A 23,974-nucleotide genomic window follows, 5' to 3' on the forward strand; every position below is an offset into this window, starting at 1 on the left:
GTGATCTAATGAAGTCTTCCATCTTTCTATGGTTCTATGAAAACTGGTGAGGCTTGGGTTATTTTACACCTTTCTATTAAGTTACTTATCCAGCTACACCCTTCCCTTTTGTTTCTTCACAGCATAAGTTACACCCAGCTGCCAACATGTAATTTACACCACCCTTTGTCACCTCTGAATTTGGCCCAAAGGGTTTAAACATTTTTTTAAAAGACAGACATGTTAGTTAAAACTTGTTCAATTATAATATTCTACCAATTTTTATGTATTTCATGAGGGCAGTTGTATTTTTGTCATAAGAGATCCCGTTAGTACATACAAATTAGATGCAGTGAATTACAAATATTACTGAAATTAAACAGCAGTCATTTAGGCCCTGATCCTGCAGCTTGATCCATGCAGGTGAACCCATGGATTTAGTAGGAGCCCCAAGAACTTCAACAAGGCTCTGCACAGGGTCCATCCTCATTGTTTTAGTTGCAAGATTGGGGCTCAATACAGAAATACTTAATAGTATTTATAGTATAATAGTATAGTATAGTATACTATAGTATAGTATAGTATAATAAAATAGAGGATTTTTTCAGGGCAATGTTTGTAGTATTGAGTACTAGGGATGGTGAGTGAGGAGTTCTGCGAATGTGGGCATGGAAGTCAGAATCACAAGTGCCACCATTTGTACTGTCCACATTTCAACCCTGTTGGATTAGTCACTTTTACTCACTCATCAGTAAGCACAGATTATCTGCAACTCCTACTTGCAAAATGCTCTCAATTAATCTCAAAACATCCTGAATCAGATACCAAAGGATGTCAAACTAATTTGTTTACAGCAGTAGCTTCCTGCATATTAATATCTGCCTCAGAAGGGGTGATGCACTTTGTTTTCAAAACTTTGTTTCTTTTCCTTCTTGATCTTTTGCACCTTGGAATTTTTTCTCTGGGAGCCTGGTGTTCACCAATTGAAGGATGTACCCAAGTCCACCAAAGCTCTCCTTTCACAAGCATTGTTTCAATGTTGTTTGTGCAACTTCTCATTATTCATGATTTTATCTTGCCACTTTGTGTGAATAATAGCTTAGAGGTGTTGTTGATGAAATGCTTTCAGCATTTATTTGCAGGCAATAACTTGTCTATGTTTCACAGAGTAAGGTAGAAAGGCTGCAACATGGTAAACACACCTTTTGTCCAATACTGTTTCGGTTCCAGACTCCAGATTGCATTCTGTTATAGTGTGAATATGCCTTTTATATTCAAGCAATGACTTTAACAGGCAGCATGATCTAATAGAATAAGTATAGGACTGGGAACTTGGAACTTCTGACTTCTAATCCTGGCTCTTCCACTGTCTACTCCTTTATCCAAAGATCTTCTTGAATTAGGAAGGGTAGTAATCCAATTGTAGGCAACTCCCACAAAAAAAGAAAATCAAATGCGAGGAAAGGGTAAAGAGCATTGGCTTCCCTCCCTGAAGACATTTACGGAAAGAAAAGGAAAAGAGCTGGTGAAGGAATATGGTAAAGTCAATTTCAGGCAAGTGGCCAGGGCCCATTAGAGGGGAATTGTGTGGTGATAAGGACCCAGAATTAGCTTGACAGGGTGAGATATTCTTCAGGCCCATAGGCCATTTCAATCTCCTCAAACAGAATTGAGATGAGGGAGGAACCTCCTTTTCTGCTCTGGGAGAGGTTCTGAAGGCATCTATTCAGACTCCTGCACTGGGCCATTGGGAGAAGGGGCCTGGCACTCACTTAGGGGTCCTCTCCCTTTACATTCAGCAACAGGAAAGGGATCTTTAGGTAAAATTTCATGTTCCTGATTACTTCACTCCCCTTCCACAGTGAGAGGGGAATCAGAAGGCTCTTCTTCGCATCATTTGTCAGTGGGGAAGCCCACAGGGGACCCAAACAAAACACCAGTATCAGGAAACTAAAACTTCTAGATGGTTGCAATTCTGCTCATTTTATCTGAACCAAGGTAGTTCGGGCTGGTTCATGTAAAGGCATTTTGGTTTCAGCCTCTCTATTTAAAATAGATTCACTGATACAAGACAAATGACCACCTACTGTGTTCTGAAGAAGAGAGATCATCATTGTTGACAGCACTTTCTACTGTAATATGAATTTCATGTATTGTTTAAGAGTATCATTAAAGTACTAATTTGCATACTTCTGGGGCTTCTATGAGAGTAACTGGGAATAAAAACAATTAGCCAAGTGAGGGCTCAATTATGCCTTGAAGGCACAGACTGCATTGGGGGAGGGGCAGTGCCACACTGCCCAGTGGGCACTGCGGGAGGTAGTGTGTTTCCTAAAGAGACTGGTGCCTTTTCACTGCAGGTGACCAAACAGTCCTGGAGATTGTCATTATGGATAGCAGAAACTGTCTCCTCAGAACATAAACAAACAAATTTACACCAAGTGCTGGACTCTTTGAGAAAACACACAACACATAATACTGGAAGAAATGTGAAATTAAAGCTTGGCATTTTTCATTTAGTCATGTAACCTGCCTTAACCTATTTTGAGAAATGTACCAGCTTCCATAATAGCAAGGTAAAGCACAAGATGCTGTTTTTATTAAAGCCGTAAGTAAAATTATTACTACACATTTGCAGTAAGAAAATCCCATAAGAGAACAGATGTGAATTAGATTTCTTTTCCTTCCCCTCCTGCATAGTATCATCTATTCTCTTTAAACTAAAGTTATCTCAGAGAGAGATAATGCCTCTGGGCAGAAACAACTATGTAAGAACCAGAAAGCTCTGCAAGGCTCCCCTCATTATTTTCCTCTGCATTATTTTGTCAAAGTTTGGGACTTGCCCCCCTGAGGAAGATATTGGAGGTCTGACCCATACACCCCACCAATCCCCTGGGATCTACTGTGGGCACATATCTATCCACATGAAGGCCTTGTGCCCAGGGCCAGCGCAACCCATTAGGCGACCTAGGCAGTCGCCTATGGCACTACAATTTGCAGGGCGGTGACCGTGGCAGTATTTCGACGGCGGGACCTTCCGCCGCCTTTGTGGGGGGCGGCATTTTGGGGCGGGACCTTCCGCCGCCTAGGGCGGCAGAAAAGCTGGCGGCGCTCCTGCTTGTGCCTCTGCATTGGCTTTGGATTCCGTGAAGCTCTACCTTGGCTTCCTGACATTGTGTTTCCTTGGAAGCCACAAAGCCAGGAACCCCGGGGCTGGTGCCTCTCCTTCTGACCCCCACCTTCCTTAAAAGGAGTTCCTCAGTCCAAAGAGCTCTTCACAGAAAGGGAAATAATGCCTTTGGCTGCATTATATTTCACAGTACACAGGAGAAGATGAACATCCCCCCTCTCGACTCATGAATCTCTAGACCTGCAGACACCACTCTGTGCTCTTCAGAGGAATGGGGGACGGGGAGAGACAGCACTGTGAGGGTGCTTGACCCTTCAACCATCTGCCTGGGGAGAGCCACACAGAGAAGTTCCTGTCAGTGCATGGATCCTAAGGGCAGACTCTGGACTTTGGTTCTCTGGAGTGTTCCAAGGTACTTTTGAATCTGACAGTGCTATATGGTTTCGGTGGGACAAGACACTCTGCCAAAGCTTCTTGTGTACAATGTGGTAATTGGGTTTTAGAATTTCACTGACAAAGGCTCTTATAATATACAAGCATGCATCTGACGAAGTGAGTATTCACCCACGAAAGCTTATGCTCCAATACATCTGTTAGTCTATAAGGTGCCACAGGACTCTTTGTCGCATAATATACAATGTCCTCTAAGTATACACCTGGGATCTAGGTACAGCATAGGGATTCCTCTTTTCTTTTTGGTAACCTCTATTGTGTTTATGTTGCTTAGTTATACAGCCAGTATTTTCACATCTCTGAGGAAGCTCTGGGAACTGGAGAGATACTCACACAGGTCGGCCTTCCGCAGATTTTTCATTCTGATAATTTTTACACTGAGCAAGTTGCAAGGAGAGGGCTCCATCTGCTGAACAATGACAAACAAAGGACATGGAATGAACATACGCAGAGAGAGAGAAATAAACTCCAGAGTAAGCTGAGTCAGCTATTGTGTCCTCTTAAATATTTCAATACTAATCACCAAAGAGTTTCTGGATGAAATTCTTCCCTGTGACATGTTCAGCTTCTTTCTCTGTGCAGGTTTATGGCCATGTAGATCTGTGCTATGCCTGGAACCACTGGTCAAGCCTCCAATTTGCCCAGATTCTTCCCTTTTTTTATTCTGGGTGAGCTAGGGGAGACTCCACTTTAGAGGTGTGAGGTTATTTATTATAACTTATTCCACTCACTAATAGTCAATAAAAAGAGCTGGGGAGAAGACTGTATTAACCAATCAATATGACAGGTGTGACTTAACATCTTATGATCCAATGACATGGAAATATATGGTGGCTCATAAATGTATTTTGTTTTATCAATACCAGTTAATATATAAATAAAGACACCAGTTCCACTGATCTGTGCAAATTCAAAGGAAGTCATTTCGCATCCACCATTATTTTATTAAATTAAATTTCAGCAGACTCTTATTACTAACTCACTGAACAGCATTCCTTTTGTTTGGGGTTTTATGTAATCATTCGCAGCTAATCTGGTGAATTCCATGCAGAAGCAGCATATTCTGTATAGGAATGAGCAATATGTCTTTTCCTTATTAAATCTTAAGTGATATTTCAAATGCACTCTATATGGAGCTACAACTGAAAACCACATGAAAATTTCAACTATTTGAAAAATCTGCTGCCTCTCTTTTAGTTGAGCCTCTTCTAAGAAGCATATTGCATATCCTCAGAGTCTGCAATGGCTGGCAATTCATACCTAGATGCAGCAATTCCAGGGACCTCCAAAGCTGAAAGCATTTTAATCTAAAGCTCTGATGCTAGGAGCTGTAAAAACTCTCATTCTCTGTGGATTGGCACAGAAGGAGGAACTGTAACACTCACTAACGAGTGGGCTACACACAAGTAGAGAATCACCACAGAAACCATCACATTCTGACATGATGTGACTATTTTGCATATTGTACAGTCAACAGGAGATAATGAAGCAGGACAAAAAATGTTAATATCAATACTGTTGACATTCTGCACCAGAGCCTCAGCTGATTCAAATCACCATAACTCCACTGATTTCAATAAAGCTATGCCAACTCACACCCTCTGAGGATCTGGCCCAGAATATCAACAAAAGTGGGTCTCAAAGACACAGACCTGTAGAACACAGGAAGTGAAACTGACATCTTTAGAATTCTCTCCCTCAGTATCCTTGGTTGGGCAACTTTTCCTTCAAAGAAGGAGCCAGAAAGAATATGTATTCTGGAAACATAGGGAAATCATTGGAAAACTGAAGGGCACTTAACAATCCTGTCAGGAATGTGAGACATAAGGCTGACTCGGGCAAAACTCTTATCTTGGGTAAGGATCAGAGAAACATGGCACATGTCCACAAGCATGGGGGGCTGGAGGGTAGGGCATTCCATAAATGAATTTCCATTTAAAGGAATTAAGATAGAAAATAATAAAAGTTCCATGCTCCAATCCACACACACACAAAAAGAAGCGGAACTTCACAGTGAAGAAAGGCTAGAGAAAGGGATTCAAAGCAGAAACAAAAGGACATTTCACCTATGAAGCAGGGAATGTTGCTATCACTAATTAGTTATTCAACTTTTTGGTGATGAGCAAATTCAATCCCACCTTCCACCCCCACTAAAAACACATAAAAACCTAAGCTAGTTTGTTCTCCTGGTACTTTTTGCATAAGATCAGTTTTTTGCACTGCATTGTGCACTGATTCATCTGATGTCTATCTACATTTCACAATGGATTTCTTTGCATGCTTCATTTTGAAAGGAAGCAAGAGGGGGCAGTGGTAACATTTAAAAGGAAACATCTTTTCAGTTTCAGTTGTTGGTATAAATCATTATTGCAGGGTCACACGTGGACCCCCACATTTAGAGGAGTTCATTAACCCCTTAAGTATTTTAACCTTTCCCACAGTTCCCCCTGTGTATCACCTCAGATGCATGAAAAATTGGGTCATTTTTGATTACATCATTTCTTATACTGTGTCCATCACCATGTCATCTGACTACCTATTTGACACAGCGTTACGGTATTAATTGATCAAGCTGAAGGTATAGAGCAAACAAAACCCATCCAAGTGCCTTCATTGCTATGAAAGATGGTGTGGTAGGACAAAGGCTTCTCACAGCCGTAGCTAGAGAACAAATAGCAAGTCTGCCTACTATAGACTGCTTCTGTAGTTAAAGCAGAACTCTGAAAACAGCACGAATTGCAGAAGCTGCCTGCACATCTGAATCTCAAATACTCTTATTTTGTTCTTTCTTACCTGGTACGAACTGGTAGATATCCCCATTGTGATCTTTGCTGCATTCAAGTCAGAGGCTAAAAGTGGTCCTTGAGCGTAGGTCACAGAGCTGACAGTGACTCCCAAAGCAGGTTTATACTCTTTAAACAGGTAGAAGTGAATGAGCAGGTGCTTTATAAACTGACTCAGAGCCCCACCCTTCCATGACTTCCAAAAATTAAGTAATTCCCGTCTCCTTTCTCTCATTAGGTGTGGGAACTGGAAAGATTTTCTTTGTAGGTTTAGTGATTGGGGGGAAGGGACAATACAGCAAAAGGGGCCCTATCCTTCCAATTATGGGTGCATAGCATATAAATAATTAATTAGATTTTATATTTATATAACCCCTTTCATTATAAATGATGCCAGAGTGCTTTTCAAACTAAAAAAGGGGGGGGGGGGGGAAATGTCAAGGTGGGGGGGGGGGGCACTATAGACCACCAAAAGTGGAGGGGGTGGAGAATGAGGCATTTCTGGAAGAGAAAACAAAAATAACCAAAACACAAGACCTGGTAGTAATGGGGGACTCTAACTACACAGGTATCTGTAGGAAAAATAATATGGCAAAACACAAAATGCCCAATAAGTTCTGATAATGTACTGGGAACAACTTCTTGTTTCAGAAGGTGCAGGAAGTAACCAAAGGGATAGCCATTTTAGACTTGATTCGACTAATAGGGAGGAGTGCACTGAGAATCTGAAGGCTGAAGGCAATTTGGGTGAAAGTAATCATAAAATGATAAAATTCTTGATCCTAAAGAAAAGACGGAGGGAGAGCACCAGAATAAAGGAAATGGACTTAAAAAAAAAACAGACAAACTCAGAGAACGGGTAGGTAAGGTCCAATGAGAAGAAAATCTATGGGATAAAGGAGTTCAGAAGAGCTGGCAGCTTCTCAAGGAGACAATATTAAAGGTGTCAAGGTTCCTTCCCCAGTCTGAAATTTAGGGTACAGATATAGGGACCTGCATCAAAACCTCTAAGCTTCTCTACCAGCTTAGATCTCCTTTTGCTGCCACCACTCCCAATGTGCTAACTCCCTTCCCTGGGTAGCCTTGAGAGACTCCTCCACCAATTCCCTGGTGAACACTGATCCAAAACCCCTTGGATCTTAAAACAAGGAAAAATCAATCAGGTTCTTAAAAAGAAGGCTTTTAATTAAAGAAAGAAAGGTAAAAATCATCTCTGTAAAATCAGGATGGAAAATAACTTTAGAGGGTAATCAAAGTTAAAGAGCCCAGAGGACTCCCCTCTAGCCTTAGGTTCAAAGTACAGCAAACAGAGATAAACACTCTAGCAAAAGGAACATTTACAAGTTGAGAAAACAAAGATAAAACTAACACGCCTTGCCTGGCTGTTACTTACAAGTTTGAAATATGAGAGACTTGTTCAGAAAGATTTGGAGAGCATGGATTGATGTCTGGTCCCTCTTAGTCCCAAGAGCGAACAACCCCCAAAACAAAAGAGCACAAACAAAAGCCTTCCCCCCCACTAAGATTTGAAAGTATCTTGTCCCCCTATTGGTCCTTTGGATCAGGTCTCAGACAGGTTACCTGAGCTTCTTAACCCTTTACAGGTAAAAGGATTTTGGTGTCTTTGGCCAGGAGGGATTATAGTATTGTACACAGGAGGGCTGTTACCCTTCCCTTTTAGTTCTGACAAAAGGTATAACAGGAAACTATCCCACATAAAGTAGAAACATGGACAAAATGCTAAGGAAGAGTACAAAAGAATATAACAAGCATGAAGGGACAAAATCAGAGAGGCTGAAGCACAGAAAGAGTTACACCTGGCAAGGGACATGAAAGGAAATAAGGAGAAGTTCTATTCAAAGAAAAAATGTAGGTCCTCTACTTAGGGGGAAAGGAGAGCTAATAACTGATGGCATTAAGAAGCCTGAGGTATTTAATGCCTATTTTGCTTCAGTCTTCACTAAAAAAGTAAGTTGTGACCAGATACTTAAGGCAATTATTAACAGCAACAAGGGGGAAAGAGTACAAGCCAAAATAGAGAAAGAACAGGTTAAAGAATATTTAAATAAAGTTAGATGTAGGCAAGTCAGCAGGACCTGATGAAATTTACGCTAGTCTAGGGTACAAAAGGAACTAGCTAAAGTAATCTCAGAACTGCTAGTGATTATCTTTGAGAACTTATGGGTGAGGTCCCAGAGGACTGGAGAAGGGCAAACTAACCTACCTACTTCTAAAACGGAACAAAAAGGAACCAGGGAACTATAGGCCAGTCAATCTCACTTCCAGATCTGGAAAGATATTGGAACAAATTACTAAACAATTAATTTGTAAGCACCTAGAGGTTAATAGGGTTATAAATAATAGGTTTGCCATGATTTGTTCTTGACAAATCCATGGTGGCTATCTAATTTCCTTCTTTGATAAGGTTACTGGGCTAATGGATAGGGAGGAAGTTGCAGACATGATCTATCTTGATTTTAGTCAGGCTTTTGGCACAGTCCCGAGTGACTTTCTCTTAACCAAAATAGGGAAATATGGTCAAGGTGAAATAACTATAAGGTGAGGATAAAACAGGTTGGAAGACTATCTCAAAGAGTAGTTATCAATGGTTCGCTGTCAAATTGGAAGGGTGTATCTAGGGGAGGCCCTGCAGGGGTCTGTCCTGGGTCCGGTATGTAGTGTGAGGACAGAAACACAGAGACATGCTGTAAGCAGCAACTAGAACACTTCCTAACTAAGACGTTCCTATTTTTATTAAGCTCCTCGCTGCAACACATCTTTGTCTTCTCTGGTAATTGCGAAGGACTAGGAACTCTCTAACCACTCCACACCTCTCTTTCTTTATATTAAAAAATTAAAACTTAATTGTACACCAATGGATATACACACAACAATTCAAAATAAACTTCAAATTCTTTAACACTATTTACACTACTATGTCCCTTTATCAACTGCATTTAAATAGTCTTGAACAGTATTCTAAAGACCAAGTCTTTGAGGGGAATCTGTTCTCACATGTTCTCACTTCTCTTGAGTTTGTGCATGGAGTTCCTCACAGAGGGGGCTCACTTCCTGATAGAGTACCTGCAGGACCCAGATCCTCTTTTCATTGTGTTTGGAAAACATTGAAGATGAACCCAATTCCTCCAAAGAAATCCTCTTGGAATCTCCACTAGGTAGGATCTGGGAGTTTCCACCAACTTCTGAACAGTTCCAAATGTCTGGGAGCTCTTGAGCCAAACTTTGTTCCCTGGTTTCAGTTCAGATGGGGCTTTTGTTCTGTGTGGAGCACTGAAGTTTTGTTGTGGCAGGATTTTTATTTCAGCATCCCGTTTTCAAAATTCCTTCAGATCAGGCCATTTAGGTTTAAGCTGTATTGGCACCACATATAAAAGTGTCCTTAGTCATCTTCCTGTCAGAATTCTGTTGGAGATGGTCTAGACACAAGCAGCATTAACTGATATGACAGGGGTACTTTATTGGGGTCCACTGATTTTTGCAGAAGTCTTTTTATAGTTTGCACTGCTCTCTCCGCCTCCCCGTTGCTCTGTAGGTAATATGGTCTACTAGTACAATGATCAAAATCAAAGTCCTATGAAAACGCTAGGAATATTTCAGAGGTAAATTGAGGTGCATTATCAGATACGATAACTACAGAAATTCCATGTCTTGCAAATATTTTATTTAGTTTCTGTATGACTTGTGCTGATTAAGTCTGTGTAAGTAAAGCCAATTCAATACATCTGGAGAAGTAACTAACTACAATAATGTATGTGTGTCCTTTCCAGAAAAACAAATCTGTGGTTTTACACTGCCAAGAGTGTGCCGTCCTTTCAGAAGCAGGCCATCACCCATTTGAATGTCATTCTGGTCCTGTCGATATGGTAATAGGTCTCTTGGAAGTTGACTCCTTCACTCCCTCCCTCTTTGGCAGAGTTGAGTCAGTTTCTGGCAAGTATCATCCTTTAGTTGTTCATTTCTAATTTGCTGAAGGCAGCTGTCAATTCATGCTGATATTGCTGCAACAACAAAGTAAACACAGACTGACATCTTTCTCTAAAGCCTTTGCTTCTTCCATTCATGTCTGAACTATTGGAGGTCTAAATAGAATGTCTACTGTGCTCTCCCTAGTATGAGTGCTCTCCCTAGTACGCTCAATGTTCAAGGAAATTTCATCAGACGCAGTTGAAATCTTTGAATCCAGTAATGCCACTAAGGGCTTGTTTCTGTGTTAAAATTCCAGTCAGACAGACATGCAGTGAACCATTCACAGGCGCAAGTGACTGCTACACCTCTCTTTTCCACTCAAGAATATAGCTGCCTGGTTTCTGTGAGGCTTCTTGATATGAACGCAACAGGTCTACTTTTGTGTGAGTACTGCTCCTGAACCCTGTAAAAATACGTCCACTGCTATCATTGTGGAATGGTTTAACAAATATTGTCCCAAAATAGATGGAGATGTCTGTAGTTCTTTTATCTTATTAAATATGTTTTGTTGTGGACTAGCCCAGAGCCACATATTGTGACCATTAAAGAAATATCTTAAGATTTCTTGGTAAGAATCTCGCAAAATTATTTGTCATGCCCAGAAACATTTTTGGGTTCAGGTAAGGCAAGTAATGCTTTCAGTTTGCCTGAATCTGGCTGAAGTACCTGTTTGCTAATTATCACTCTCACAAATTTTATCTGCTCTTTTCCAAATTCACATTTCTCATTCAGAGTGAGGCCAGCTTGTTGGACGCATGTCAAAACTGCATGTAATCATTTTCCTCTCTCCCATATATCAACACATCATCTGCATAGCAAAGGATGCCAGGCAAACCTGACATGATCTGAGAGATTCTCTTTTGGAAATGTTCTGGTGCTGAAAACATGCCAAATGGAAGATGATTGAAACAGTACCTTCCAAATGGGGTGATGAACATAGTTAATGATATAGATTCTTTAGCCAGAGTGATTTGCCAGAAGATGTTGTAGCATCTAACTTTGAGAAAATTTTGGCTTCTGGTAACTGAGTTAATGTCTGGTCAACTGTAGGAAGCACGTCTTTCTCTGTACATGCTTTTATTAAGTTGTGCAAGATCCACACAAATTTGGATTTTGCCATGGTGCATTGGTATTACAACCATCCCTGCACACCAGTCAGTAGGTTCTCCTATCTGGGAAATAATCACCATATCTTCCATTCTCTTTCATTTTTCTTTTACTTTCCCTAGCAAGGATATAGGGATGTAGCATGGGCTATGAGAGCAAAGGGAGTCACTGATGGAACCAGTTTTATTTTGTATTCTCCTGGCGGCTTTGCTAGGCCTGTGAAAAGGTGTGGCTACATCTCCAGTACAGCTTGTGGTGGTGGTGTTGTGTGTGGGTTTTGGTTGTTGTTTTGTTTTTGCCATTAATGCTTTCCAGTTTCTCTGCTAGGTGTAGTCCTTGTATTGCTGGCAATCCTAGTACAGGAGTTGTTAGTCCTTGTATTACATATTATTTTCCACTTTCCCCACTCACCCTCCACTCTGCTAGTCTGGGTGGAGGGGGTTTCTTTTCTTTCCTTTATTCCTTTAGAGAAAGGGATTCACTCACTTCTGACACCATGTAGTGTGAGGATATAAACACAAAAGGCTATGCTTTAAGCAGCAACTATAAAACTTCCTAACCAGAAAATTACCACATTTATTAAGTACTTATGGGAAATTGGACTGGTTGGGGTTTTGTTATCTTTTGTTTTGGGAGGAGGGATGGTCCACTCATAATTCAAAATTAAATTAATCCAAAAATGTCAGATTTATTCTACATACTAAACTCCATCAGGACTAGTGGACAGGACTGTTTACACTAAATTGGTGTGCAAAAAGTTATCTTATTAGAGGGCGTCTCTAAATGTATTAGAACTTCCACAAGAGGTCTGGTGAATGTTACAAGCTCTTCCACATCTTTGATTTTTGACTCCTTTTGCCTTTAAGATTGTCTCAGTGAATTATCTGAAAAAATCATGATTCCTCCCACCTTCATTTCCACCTGCCAACCTTGTAAGCTGCCAGCCACCAGAGCTCTTCCTTTGAGTTCTGGCTCCTGAAAGCTTCACCCTCCGATGCACTCCATCTGGAATCACTGCTCTCAGCCTCAGCAGGGACACCCTCACTGCCCAGGGGAAGTAAATGGTAGTCCCCCTGACCTCTGCCCGTGAACAACAATTGTTTGCCACCATAACCGCTACTGGAACCTGGGTCCAAACTGAAGCAGCTCCTGTGTCCATGTGCTTGCCCTCACCGTTTAAAGGTGCAGAACACAACAAAAAAACAGGATTACATCATATCCTTTCAAGTCCATAGCTACTGCATAATAGGTAAAAATGGTGGCCCACTTCTCTTCATCCAATATTCAAGTAGTTCCGATTGACTGCCCCCCTAACACTGTTTCTCTGAGGGAACAGACTTATTTTTTGCTCCCACCCATGTCCAGAAAAGTCTTCCAGATGAGTTAGAAGTATCCTGTCCATCCTGCCTGAGCATGAGCAAAACACACTCCCATTCTCAATGTCAGTTCTGATTCACTGGCTCTGGGTTGTAAATAGGTAGCAAGAGTATGAGCCCGTTAGCTGCAGCTAGAAAATGCCTGGGGTTTCCTTAGAGGCTGCAGCAAGGCCTGACGAGCACCTCAGCCGTGTTGTCTAGTGTTAGTACTGGCTGCAGGAATAATTCATGATCTAGCTGCTGCAGGATTGTGGGAAGGTCGTCACAAGCAACTATCAACCCACAAAATGTTTCTAAGATAGGTGAGAGAGAGAGGAACCACCCAGGGCAGCCCCCTAGAAGAACATTTATATCAAGGGTTGTGGCTACTTACCACCTCCTGAAGATCAGGGAGAAGTTGAAGGGCCATCCAGCTCCAAAAGAGATTAGACTGGTGGAGAGGGGTATTTTAGGCCACTTGGGGAAAGGGAAGGAAGGTGTTTCTACCTGAAGGCTGGGCAAGTTGAACACTTGTGACCCACATATTTGTAGTCAACATTTGGTCACACAAATAACATATCTTGAAAATCACTATCGAAGTTGCACATTCCTAATAATCTGCATGCTGCCTTATGCATGGCACCCTATGAAAAGATACACCTTGAAGTACTCCATTAATAATGTGTTATTTAACAATTTGTGTGGCAGTGAAAATGAGTTGTAACAAAAATTACTGAACCCTGTGCTATTGTTTATGGACAGTGACAACTTTACAGATTTTTTTTAAGAATGCCAAAGAGTCATCAAACTGAAGTGCTAAGGGCAGCAGCGAGAGCCAATTGAAAATAACAAAGACAAGAGACAAATAATCAGATCAATGACAACAGACTCTTCTCCTGTGTGTCCACGACAATGAAATAGTGCCAGCAAAATGGATTAGCTATGTGCTATAAAGACTCCAATTCACAAAGCAGCATTTCTGGCAGAAAACAAAGCAGAATTACTGACTTTTTAAAAGGATGATTTAGACAAGTTGTATTTTTGTGTGAGCATGTTAAAATACTTTTTAATGGATTGTATATTTTATTAACACAACAAGGTGCACTTCTTTAACTTAAAATGAATGTATATCTATGGATAAACTGATAAGGTAAGAAAATCTAAAATTTAACCTTGATGGTGTGAAGTTTGGTTGCAATTGAACCATCTGTAAAGTCTTAGTCATGACGTGATTTAGCAAACTCTGTTTATTTGAACCTTCACTTAACTGGGATGAACTGGAGTCCATGGAGGCATGATGATGAGGCTACTATTAGATATACAACATTAGCAAGCCATCAGAAGGCTTTGGTCTCTCTACATAGTAGAAGACACAAGAAATAGAATCCCGGGAGATTAAGTCTATTGGATAGTGACTATTTTATTTGGTGTTTCCTCCATTCCACTACTGTGCGCAAGGCCTGAACAATCAAGTTTTCATTATTCAGGATATTGTAGTCAATCGTTTTCACCAGATTGTCAAAATTCTCTTCACTGAATGAGAGCTCCCTTGTAGTATATGGGAGCTTGCTGTTTCCTCCGTTCCACTGCTGTGCGCAAGGCCTGAACAATCAAGTTTTCATTATTCAGGATATTGTAGTCAGTCATTTTCACCAGATTGTCAAAATTCTCTTCACTGAATGAGAGCTCCCTTGTAGTATATGGGGAAAGGGGACTGGAGACATCAACTTTCCCCTCCTCCATCTCTGTGGGGCTGCGTTCCACACCTAAGAAAAAAATGTAGCAAGTTTTACCAGTGAAACATTACTGCATTTTGGAGCTTATATCAATTAACAAGGCAATAATTGGCCAGGGAGGGAGATTTCTCTCTAGTGAGATAGCTTGCAAAGTTAATTGTCATAGGGATGTACAAGTATCTCTAGCAAAATCAAGTTTTTCAATCTCTACATCACCACTCTCCAGAACTGATGAAAACCAGTTTGCTGATAGGGTCAGGATGGGGAAGAACCCATTGTAACAACACTTACTACAGGTCAGCCCTCTGAGTATCATTTACAGGGGACCTACATGATCTGCATATCTGCTTCCCCAATCTAGAAAGAAAGATGCCTCAATGGTAGTGAGCAAAAACAAAATGGAATACTGAGAGCAGGAGAAAATGTAAAAGACAGGGGGCCACTCAAAAATGTATTATAATCAGTGAAACAATGACCCAGTCGATACAGGCTAGCCATACTGAAGGGAAAATGATGACCCATTCAGTGAGCAGATTGTTGATACCGTTGACTAATATATGCTGGATAGCATATATACATCTATTAATAATAGGTATTAGTAAGTGTTCAGCACAAATATCATTAAGCACAAATATAGCAGTTATATGGCCTAAATTCGCCTATGTTTTTTATATAATGCTGCTCACTTATTCTAAGTATCTCATAACCCATTGCATCCCCTGAAGTAAGTTTTGGCTTGAGCAATTAAGAAAGCTGTCAAGATCAGGACAGATGAGTGCTTTACTGTAGCAACAGAAAGGGAGTTACTCTTACAGGCCTGTATTGGAATGTCCCAAAGAAAAGAGGACAAGACATATGATTCTTCTACCCTAGTACAAACCTAGGAAGTGCTTTCATGCCTGTTGGTGCCTGAAATGCAGGTGTTCAGAACAGAGAGAGAGAGAAAAGTACATCATAGTACCAGAAAAACAAGGTAGAAAGCTGATCGTTTAAATCTCGTTTCAGATGATGTACACAGTATCTTTTGCTTGTAAACCGGCAGGGTATAAAAACATGGCTCATGAGGTGTAACTCTGGGAGCACATCTTCTGCGTAAGGTGAACGTAACACTGCTGCACAAGATGGCTTCTCTGAGAGTGGTATCACATAGAACCTTTTTCCTGTACTATATTATTATTGAGTTATAGCAATAAACCTGACTGACATTGGTTATTTGGTCTCTTGAGTATATTTCATAACATACCGAAGTGTGGTCAAGCAATTGACTATACAATTTATCAACAATGCTGAAAGCAAAGTTCTCAACCCATCAAGACCCAAGTGTGTGATACAGGCCTTTACATGTGTGTAAAAAAAAACCAAAACAGTAGATGTCAATGAAGCTTGTAGTGGTTCTAGTGTTTCTCAGACCCTCCATTTTAAGGATTTTCATTTTTGATTAAGTTAATTTTCATTTATACACAGCAAGACAACACCGTGTGTGTGAGATCAAAATAATTGTGTGGCTAAAATGAGCACTGTGCCTTTAATGATGGATGGTTGAGTGGCACTGACTCAGTGAAAATGGTAATTCTTGTCCGTGGAAAAGTTGATCGTATTGAAATGAGAAAGGAGGATACAGCCAACAGAGAGTCATCAGATATGAAATGGGCAGGACAGGCTGATCAAGGAGATAACATTACTGTCTGCTGATAACTTACCAGGAGCTTTGTATTTTTTGAAGGTGTCATTTACTAATGGGAAAAAAAGCACTATAGGAGCTCTTGGACTCTCAGCATCTTCAAACAGATAGCACTCCTTCAGATTTTTCCTGTCTTCCTCACTCATCTCGATTCTGGGGAATGGGATTCCCTGCTCCGAGAAGTACTTCGCAATTAGGTCCAGAGGCTGAATCATCACAGAACAAAGATTTTAGAACTCAAAAAAGGGACAAAGACCAGGATTTCCTGAAACACAGTAACTAATGTTAAACTGCCTTTCTATACCTAAGGGGTTACACAGGAATTCCTATGGGAACACATGAGGTTGGAGAAAGACTACATCATAGAATACTGATGTTGCAGTTTATTTTGCTCCCTGTAGCACTTTAAACAAAATGAGAAAGCAGTTACAGTAGTATAGATTCCACAGGCAGCTGAAAACTAAAGTATTAATTTAAATCTAATTTAAAGTAAAGTAAAGTAAAGTAAGAGGATTCCATAAATAGATTTTGAAATGGAACATCAGAGAGGAAAGCACAAAGAGTATTTGTATCTTTCTAAAATACTTATATGGGCCCCATCACCAAAGTATCTGAGCACCTTACAATCTTTAATGTATTTAGCTTCACATCACCCCTCTGAGGTAGGGAAGTGCAATTATCCCCATCTTCACAGATCAGAGGATGAAGCACAGAAAAGCTAAGTGACCTGCCCAATGTCACACAAAGTCTGTGGAGAAGCAGGGAATTGAACCTGGACTTTCCAAAGCCTGGGCTAGTGCTCCAACTATCAGTTCATCCTTCATCAGGATAATTTGTAACATGCAAAATTAGTTAATGAAAGACCTTGTAGAAATTTGAGTCCAAAGGTATTGAATTGTCCCATCTACCACAGAGTCAGCTGCCAGAAAACCTCATATCATCTAATCAAAAAGGAAGTAATAGCCATATAATTACATGTAATTTTGTGATGAACTAGTCAGAAAACTGAAATTTTTCCTGTAAGCAATTTTGAACAATAACAAAAAAAAATCTTCATCTTAAATGTTTTAGTAAAAAAAAAAATCAGTTTTCTATTCAGAAACGTTTGAACTGATTAAAAGTGAGATTTTTTGTTTCAAATCAACATTTCAAATTGAAAGATTTTTCATTTCATTTAGACAACTTCACTCCTATGTCACAATGGAACTCTCCACAATAAGAGTAAACCTTGTCTGTGCAGGAGATATAACCTTCTCCAGGGGTGATCCGAGACAGTGAAAAGAACAACCCCACAAAGGACCATCAAAAGCCTCATCACTTTCTGCTCCAAGTCCAAGGGGAATTTCTTTGATCTTGCCTTCTCTAATAGGAATACAAATCAACAGGTACATTTATTTACAACCACCACCTACCAAACAAGACACACCATGCACTTCTCCCTCTGGGGAGAATATGAGAGAACAAACAGCATGTGACAGATGTGTAGTCACATTGCTTAATGCAATACTAGAAGGCACTCAGATACTATGATGATGAGTTTCAAGTCACCATTTTGAAATAAAATGTTGGGGTTTTATGGTTTTTTATAAACCAAAAAGTTGAAATGACACAACTGTGTAAGTTGAAATAAAATGAAAAAAATGAGTTTCATTTCAAAATGTTGATTTGTCATTTGAGATTTAATGTAGGAAAATCTATTTTTTCTTGGAATTGACAGTTCCCCCCACAAAAAATTCAGTTTCAACACAACTGTACTTTTTGGTAGGTATATTTTCGTCATAAGAAATTTTTATCAACCTTAATAATTACTTTTTTTATTGTGTGTGCCTGTCAATTACTTTTCCTAGTTTTACTAGAAAATTACTAAGGAACACTGAGAATATCTTCATAAATTATCTTCCGTGAATTTGTTGGAATAGTATAGATTCATAGATTTTAAGGGCAATTGTCATAATCTATTATCTGACCTCCTACATAACACAGGCCACAGGACTTCCCTGAATTAAGTCTTGCTTCAAGTACAATACACAAAACAGAAAGATTTATCAAACACCGCTATTTTTCAGCATTATTATTAACAATTCTACCATTTCGAACTAGTAATGGACCAATGCCGTTGTTAGGATTTCTTGTCTTTCCAATATACTTTAAAAACTCCTCCTTATTGTCCTTAATTCTGATGGCTATAGATTTCTCCCTATCCGATCAACCATTGACAGACTTAGGAATTAAAACAGAGAAGTAGAAGCATAGATAGTGTCAATTAAATAGAGAATTTAGGCCACAGTTTCTGAAACAAGGAGGTGTGCCATTGTCGAACTAGTAGTGCAAACTAAATGAAGTTTCATTCTTCTGGAATCAATTTCCACTTCTACTATTGGAAAGTTAGTAATTTTGGCCACAGGCACCGGCTTCTAATTTTCCCCGGGGTGCTCAATACGTGCTCAGCCCCAGTTGTTGGTGATGGGGCCCACTCCACCCATCGCCCCAATGCCCCACCCCACCTCTTCCCTCTCCCGCTCCACCCCCAACCCACCTCTTTCCCACCTCTTCCCCCCTCCCCCGAGCACGCCCCATCCACGCTTCTCCCAGCGCCTCCTGCATATCGCGGAACAGCTGTTCCGCAGCATGCAAGAGGCGCTGGGAGGGAGGGGAGGACTTGATCGGCAGGTGGGAGTGGGGGGTAGGAGGGAGCTTGGCTGCCAGTGTGTGCTAAGCAGCAGCTAATTTTTCTTCATGGATACTCCAGCCCTGGAGCACCCACAGAATCGGTTCCTATGATTTTGGCTACTAAATGCTAAAAGCTCTGAGGAAAATGGCCATAATGGAAAACTCTTCTCACCAATGTCTGTGATCCTCCACTGTAATTTAAATGCAGGATGACATCCACTTTCCTCTGAGGTAGCAAGAGTGGTGGGTAACTGGTATTGATAAAAAATCCAGTATCTGCCAGGGATAGAGGGTGCTGTGCTGTTTCAATTAGTTTGTTAGGGTAAGTGTCTATCACAGTGTCTGAAATACAAACATGTCCTGTTATAACTACCATAAGAATAGATGAGCTGCTTCCCTGATGATAATAATAAATGGGTCAAAGAAGAAAGGAGAATTCTGTCCCTACCCCATTGCTTTCTTTGGGTGTTGACACACTGTTGTACCACAGCAGATCCGCCTTGACTTAGAGGAACAAGTCTCTTGTTGTTCACTCCCTTCTTAGACTCCTCACATTGTTTTCAGCCTTTTTGTCTATCTATTTTGCCCCTCCCCCCAACTTTGCAGTCACTGTGCCTGGTGACATGCAACCCAACAAAAAATTAACTGAGACCCAACAAAGCAATTTCATTATGAACATTCAGCCCTGTACAAGCCAACAGACTGAACTTTAGTTCAAACTTCAGTGCTTGAGGAAGAGGATGTGGAATTTAAACATGAAATCCACATATTCTCCATAGCACTCAGCTCTCCTCAGTGCATTCCAAACCATCTCAAAATATACCACTGCAAATCATGCTTTATTACTGTGCCTTTCCATGTAGAAAAATGCTCATTCTCCAGGTACTCATTGTGCATCTGGAAGCCCCTTAGGAAATTGGGGAATTCTGCAATTGTTGGGCGCCCTGTTAAGACATCTCGGAAAGCAGTAGAAAGGGCGCCTGCAGGAGTCAACAGGCGAGTCTGTGTCTCATGAGGCTTTATGTGCAGAACAGGATCTTCCTCTGCGGAAAGGGGGGAAAATCTAAAATTCTTAGTTTGTCTAGATTAATTTGGGGGTGGGGAGTTCTCTGCAGCAATAATAATAATAATAATTATGCAATCATTCATAAATTGAATTTCTGGCCAACCCATAAAAAGGATAACTGTAATAAGCTAAGGCCTCGAATCCAAATAAAACTCAGAGTGGGAGCAAAATGATAAAGAAACCCCACAAAAACTCAGTACATTAAATGAACTACTACCCATAAATATAACATTAAGTTTACAATTAAAACCTAATATTTTACACTTAACTAGAATGGTGTCCCATTTGTAATTTGGTGCAGAGACGCCAACTTTCTGATTTCTCAGGGGGTGCTCAACCCCTGCTCTGCTCTAGACCCCCCCCCCCCCCCCCCCCCTCCCCCCAAGCCCCCCCCCCGCCCGCCTCTTCCCGCCCCACCCTGCCTCTTCTCACCCCGTTCCACCCCCTTCACCGAATGTGCCCCACCCTTGCTCCACCTCTCCCTGCCTCTGCTCCATTCTTCCTCTCCAGCACCTCCTGCTCTCTGCTGAACAGCTGTTCCGCATTCAGGAGGTGCTGGGGAGAAGGGGGAGGAACAGATTGGCAGGGCCCACTGGCGGGTGGGAGGAGCTGACCAGCAGGGCCCATTGGTGAGTGCTCAGCACCCACTATTTTTTTTTTCTGTGGGTGCTCCAGCCCCAGAGTCCCCATGGAGTTGACACCTATGATTTGGTGTAGGGTGCAGGGAATAGTATGCAGAGTCAAGGGCCCTCTATGAAGACAACACTGCTCCCTCAACTTTTGAGGCGGTAACTTGAATATTTTTCCTACTTCCTTTGCATCTCCCTTGCTCAAGGTAAAGCAGCTCCTAAATCAAGCAAAGAGATTGCTTTACAACAATAGAAGATCCTTTAATCCCTTTCCTGCCCTTCCCCCTCTGACCATGCTATCTTTGCAGTAAGGCTTTAAAATCTCTTCAAAATGAGTGTGTATTATTTATACATCAGACAAGTGTGGAGTACCAAGTATGGAAAAACAAAAACAACAGATGAATGAGATAAAAAAAGATAAACCACCCACCAATGTCTTTTACTCGGTCTCTAGTCCATCTGTACCAGAAGTCCTCTGAATCAAAGGCTAAATTCCAGAAGTACATCACGTCCAAGGAAAATATACCACTCCACATGCCTGTAAAGTGGAAGAGATTCAATAGAAACTAATTTGATGAAGTCTTGGAAGCATTTTAACTAAAAACTGCCTTTTGTCCTATCCCTTGAACATTTCCTTCCAAATTTTATAGACACCTTTGTGGGCATAGTTCCAATACTGCAAACACTTACATATATGCTTACACTTATTTGCATGAGTATTCCCATTGAAATCAAGTGTTTGCAAGCCTGGAGCCTATCTGAGCTACAGTTATAACTACTTCAGCTGTAGGAACTTTAAATGCTAACTAGTTCCAAGTAAAGTCAGACTCAGAAAATGTTAAATTGTTTAACTACATAAGGTAGCAGTTTTCAAGTTATCTTCCCATCTCAGCTTTGCAGCTTCTTCATATTTCATCAGAAAAACATACATATTTTGTTCCTTTTTTAATATCTCAATTTCTCTTTCCCTTTGCTATTATTATTTAATTGAATAACATTATTAGCTCTCTGAAGATTGCATTAAAAAGCTGTTTTGTATTCTACTGTTTCAGAACATTACTGTTCTGTTTAATTATGTTGATGTTTATTAGGCTACGTTTCAATGCTATGTTGTTATATTCATCAGGATTCCAATAAGAGCCAAGTGGAAAAGAATAGAATAAGTCAAAACATTCTGTTTCATTTTTGGTCAAAATCTTGTATTGATTAACATTTTCTCACAAGCTATAGTTAAAAGTTAGCAATTGGACTATGCTGCAAGGTACACCCTGGCAGCCCCACCCAAACCTGATAACAAGGGTCGGGTGTGGGTCAGGTCAGATATGAAAACAACTCAAAACTCTCGGGCTCAGGTCATGTTCGGATTAGGCTTTAAAATTAGGCCCAAGTAGATCTAAGTCCGCAGAGGGCAATGCTGTAACGAGAAGACACCCTGCTTCACATTACCAAGCCAGGCCTCCTGAACCCAAACCTACTGCCACTGTGTCTCCTTTCTTCCTTCCCTCCTGGGTACTGTGCAGCAGCTGCAGGAAGCACAACTCTGCCCTTCCGCCCTGCAGGCAGCTCCACACTTGGCTCGGCTGTGCAGGCTCCCCATTGTCTGTGTGGCGGCACCCGCAGGAGGTGGTGTGGGGAGCAGTGGGCTCACCCAGTGCTGCTGGGGCCCTGGGCAGGGAAGCCAAAGTGTGGAGCCGTCACAGATGGGGCACAATGCCGGAGGCCTGGCAGCCGCTGAAAGACTGAAACAGGAACTGGACCAGGCTCAGGGCAGCTGGAACTGATGCTGAAGGGGAAGCAGCCATGTCTGCTCCAGACACAGAAACTTTGCAAGTCCCCCAGTGGATGCAGTGCCGCCCACATGCACTGAGAGATCCTGAGCCCCCATGGAGATGCTCAGCGCCATGAAAGTTGAAGTAGGGGGACAAAAGATGCCAGTGATTGCGAGGCAGCAGGGACTGCAAAGCCCAGCGTCGCCAGCCACTATTCCCTGGTGCTACCTGACCACCCCCAACCACCACTCCACCTACCAGCTGGAGGATCTGGAGATCCTGTTGAGTGACCAGGGCCAGCCCTACAAGACCATGTGTGCTTGGTGTGAACAAAGGAGCCAATAGGGCAAGCAAGAGCAGCAGCCACCTCCTGCCCACTCTGTCCATCTGACTGCCGCTCAGCTACTGACACACCCAGCCTGTGCTGCAGTGCAGCACCCCTGCAGCTCCAGCTACTACCACCATACTCCCCCTGGGCACAGCTACAAGGGGTGCACTAGCTGTTGGCTCTGCAGGCAGTGGCACCACTTGCCCCCTCCCATTCTCTCCCACACCTTCTCCACCCCCATTACACACGAGACCCTTGCAACCCCCGACCCAACTCCAACAGGACTTAACCGCAAGAGTTGGGTTTAGGTCGGGTATGAAAACAACTCAACGATCTCAAGCTTGGGTCAGGTTCAAATTTGTTGTGGTCTGGTCAGTTTCAAGTCAGGCTTTAAAAAGGGCTGAATTCCAAATAATTGTGACATAAAAGGTAGCAAATGCCGGTGTTGGACAAATCAACTCAAGTAAAGGTATATAGAATCTAGCCGCTACCCTATGTTGGTGAGTTGCCTGGTTTCAGAGCACAGTTAAACCAAACATACAACAGGTTTAGTTACTCTAGGACAATTTAAATTCACATGGAAAATCATTATCTGTTAGTGACACAGGTGGTATCATACATAGATTTCTGGCAGGTGATTCCACACCAGTGTCACCAGTGATAGATCATTTGCTCACCAATGCCTAGTTATACACCCAGCTGTATTCTTATTAGCTTAACAATTGCTCTAGATAATCGTCACCTTCCATGTAGCAAATCCGGCTTTCTGGGAACTTCTTCATCAGTCTTCCCATGAAAAATTCACTTCCAAAATCTTCTGAGCGAATAAATGCTCCATATTTCCAGAATCCCACCTCGTAGGGGGTGAACTCCAACCATTCTATAGTGAGAGCAACAAAAAAGGCTTTTACTGCAGTGCTAGACTGTGGGGGAAAGACACTCATATCAGATGACTAGAAAAAAAACAAGTGGAATATACCTTCCAGCATCAACTTCTTTGTGTATAATTATAGTTTTAAAACCATCAGATTTTGTTAAACTAGCTATATTTCTATTCAATACTGGTTGCAACACCGATGAGCCTAGAAAGCAAATTTTCCTCATACATCAGCAGGGGGTGGTCCCTCTATGTATGGACTGAGGTCCATTAATACCGCAATTTGGGAGGGGAAGGAGCTTGGACTGAACAAAGCCATTAGTACTCAGCTATAGTTGTTCATCTATATAGTTTTATATAGCTCAACTTACCATTAGAAAATCATGCTCTAAGAGTCTTCTAAGTGCCTATGCTCCAACAATGA

General features: G+C 41.4%; 2 protein-coding genes across 2 annotated transcripts in view; both read right to left on the reverse strand.

The window, feature by feature from the left end:
• LOC117876480 (cytosolic phospholipase A2 epsilon-like) overlaps positions 1 to 6,429 on the reverse strand; it is a 46,947-nt gene extending 40,518 nt beyond the window's left edge. The window contains exons 1-2 of the mRNA XM_034768733.1: positions 6,356 to 6,429; positions 3,896 to 3,971 (exon numbers count right to left, since the gene is read on the reverse strand). Coding sequence (XP_034624624.1) covers positions 3,896 to 3,971; positions 6,356 to 6,382 — 103 coding nt within the window. The 5' untranslated portion in view covers positions 6,383 to 6,429. The remainder of the gene's footprint in view (positions 1 to 3,895; positions 3,972 to 6,355) is intronic.
• A 7,552-nt stretch (positions 6,430 to 13,981) lies between these two features.
• The window catches only part of LOC117876435 (cytosolic phospholipase A2 epsilon-like), a 45,267-nt gene continuing 35,274 nt past the window's right edge, over positions 13,982 to 23,974 (reverse strand). Inside the window, exons 16-21 of the mRNA XM_034768627.1 lie at positions 23,416 to 23,553; positions 21,007 to 21,114; positions 19,733 to 19,924; positions 19,054 to 19,223; positions 16,231 to 16,417; positions 13,982 to 14,560 (exon numbers count right to left, since the gene is read on the reverse strand). Coding sequence (XP_034624518.1) covers positions 14,325 to 14,560; positions 16,231 to 16,417; positions 19,054 to 19,223; positions 19,733 to 19,924; positions 21,007 to 21,114; positions 23,416 to 23,553 — 1,031 coding nt within the window. The 3' untranslated portion in view covers positions 13,982 to 14,324. The remainder of the gene's footprint in view (positions 14,561 to 16,230; positions 16,418 to 19,053; positions 19,224 to 19,732; positions 19,925 to 21,006; positions 21,115 to 23,415; positions 23,554 to 23,974) is intronic.

This window comes from Trachemys scripta, chromosome 4 (assembly GCF_013100865.1).
Source record: "Trachemys scripta elegans isolate TJP31775 chromosome 4, CAS_Tse_1.0, whole genome shotgun sequence".
In the NCBI taxonomy this organism is placed as follows: domain Eukaryota; kingdom Metazoa; phylum Chordata; order Testudines; family Emydidae; genus Trachemys; species Trachemys scripta.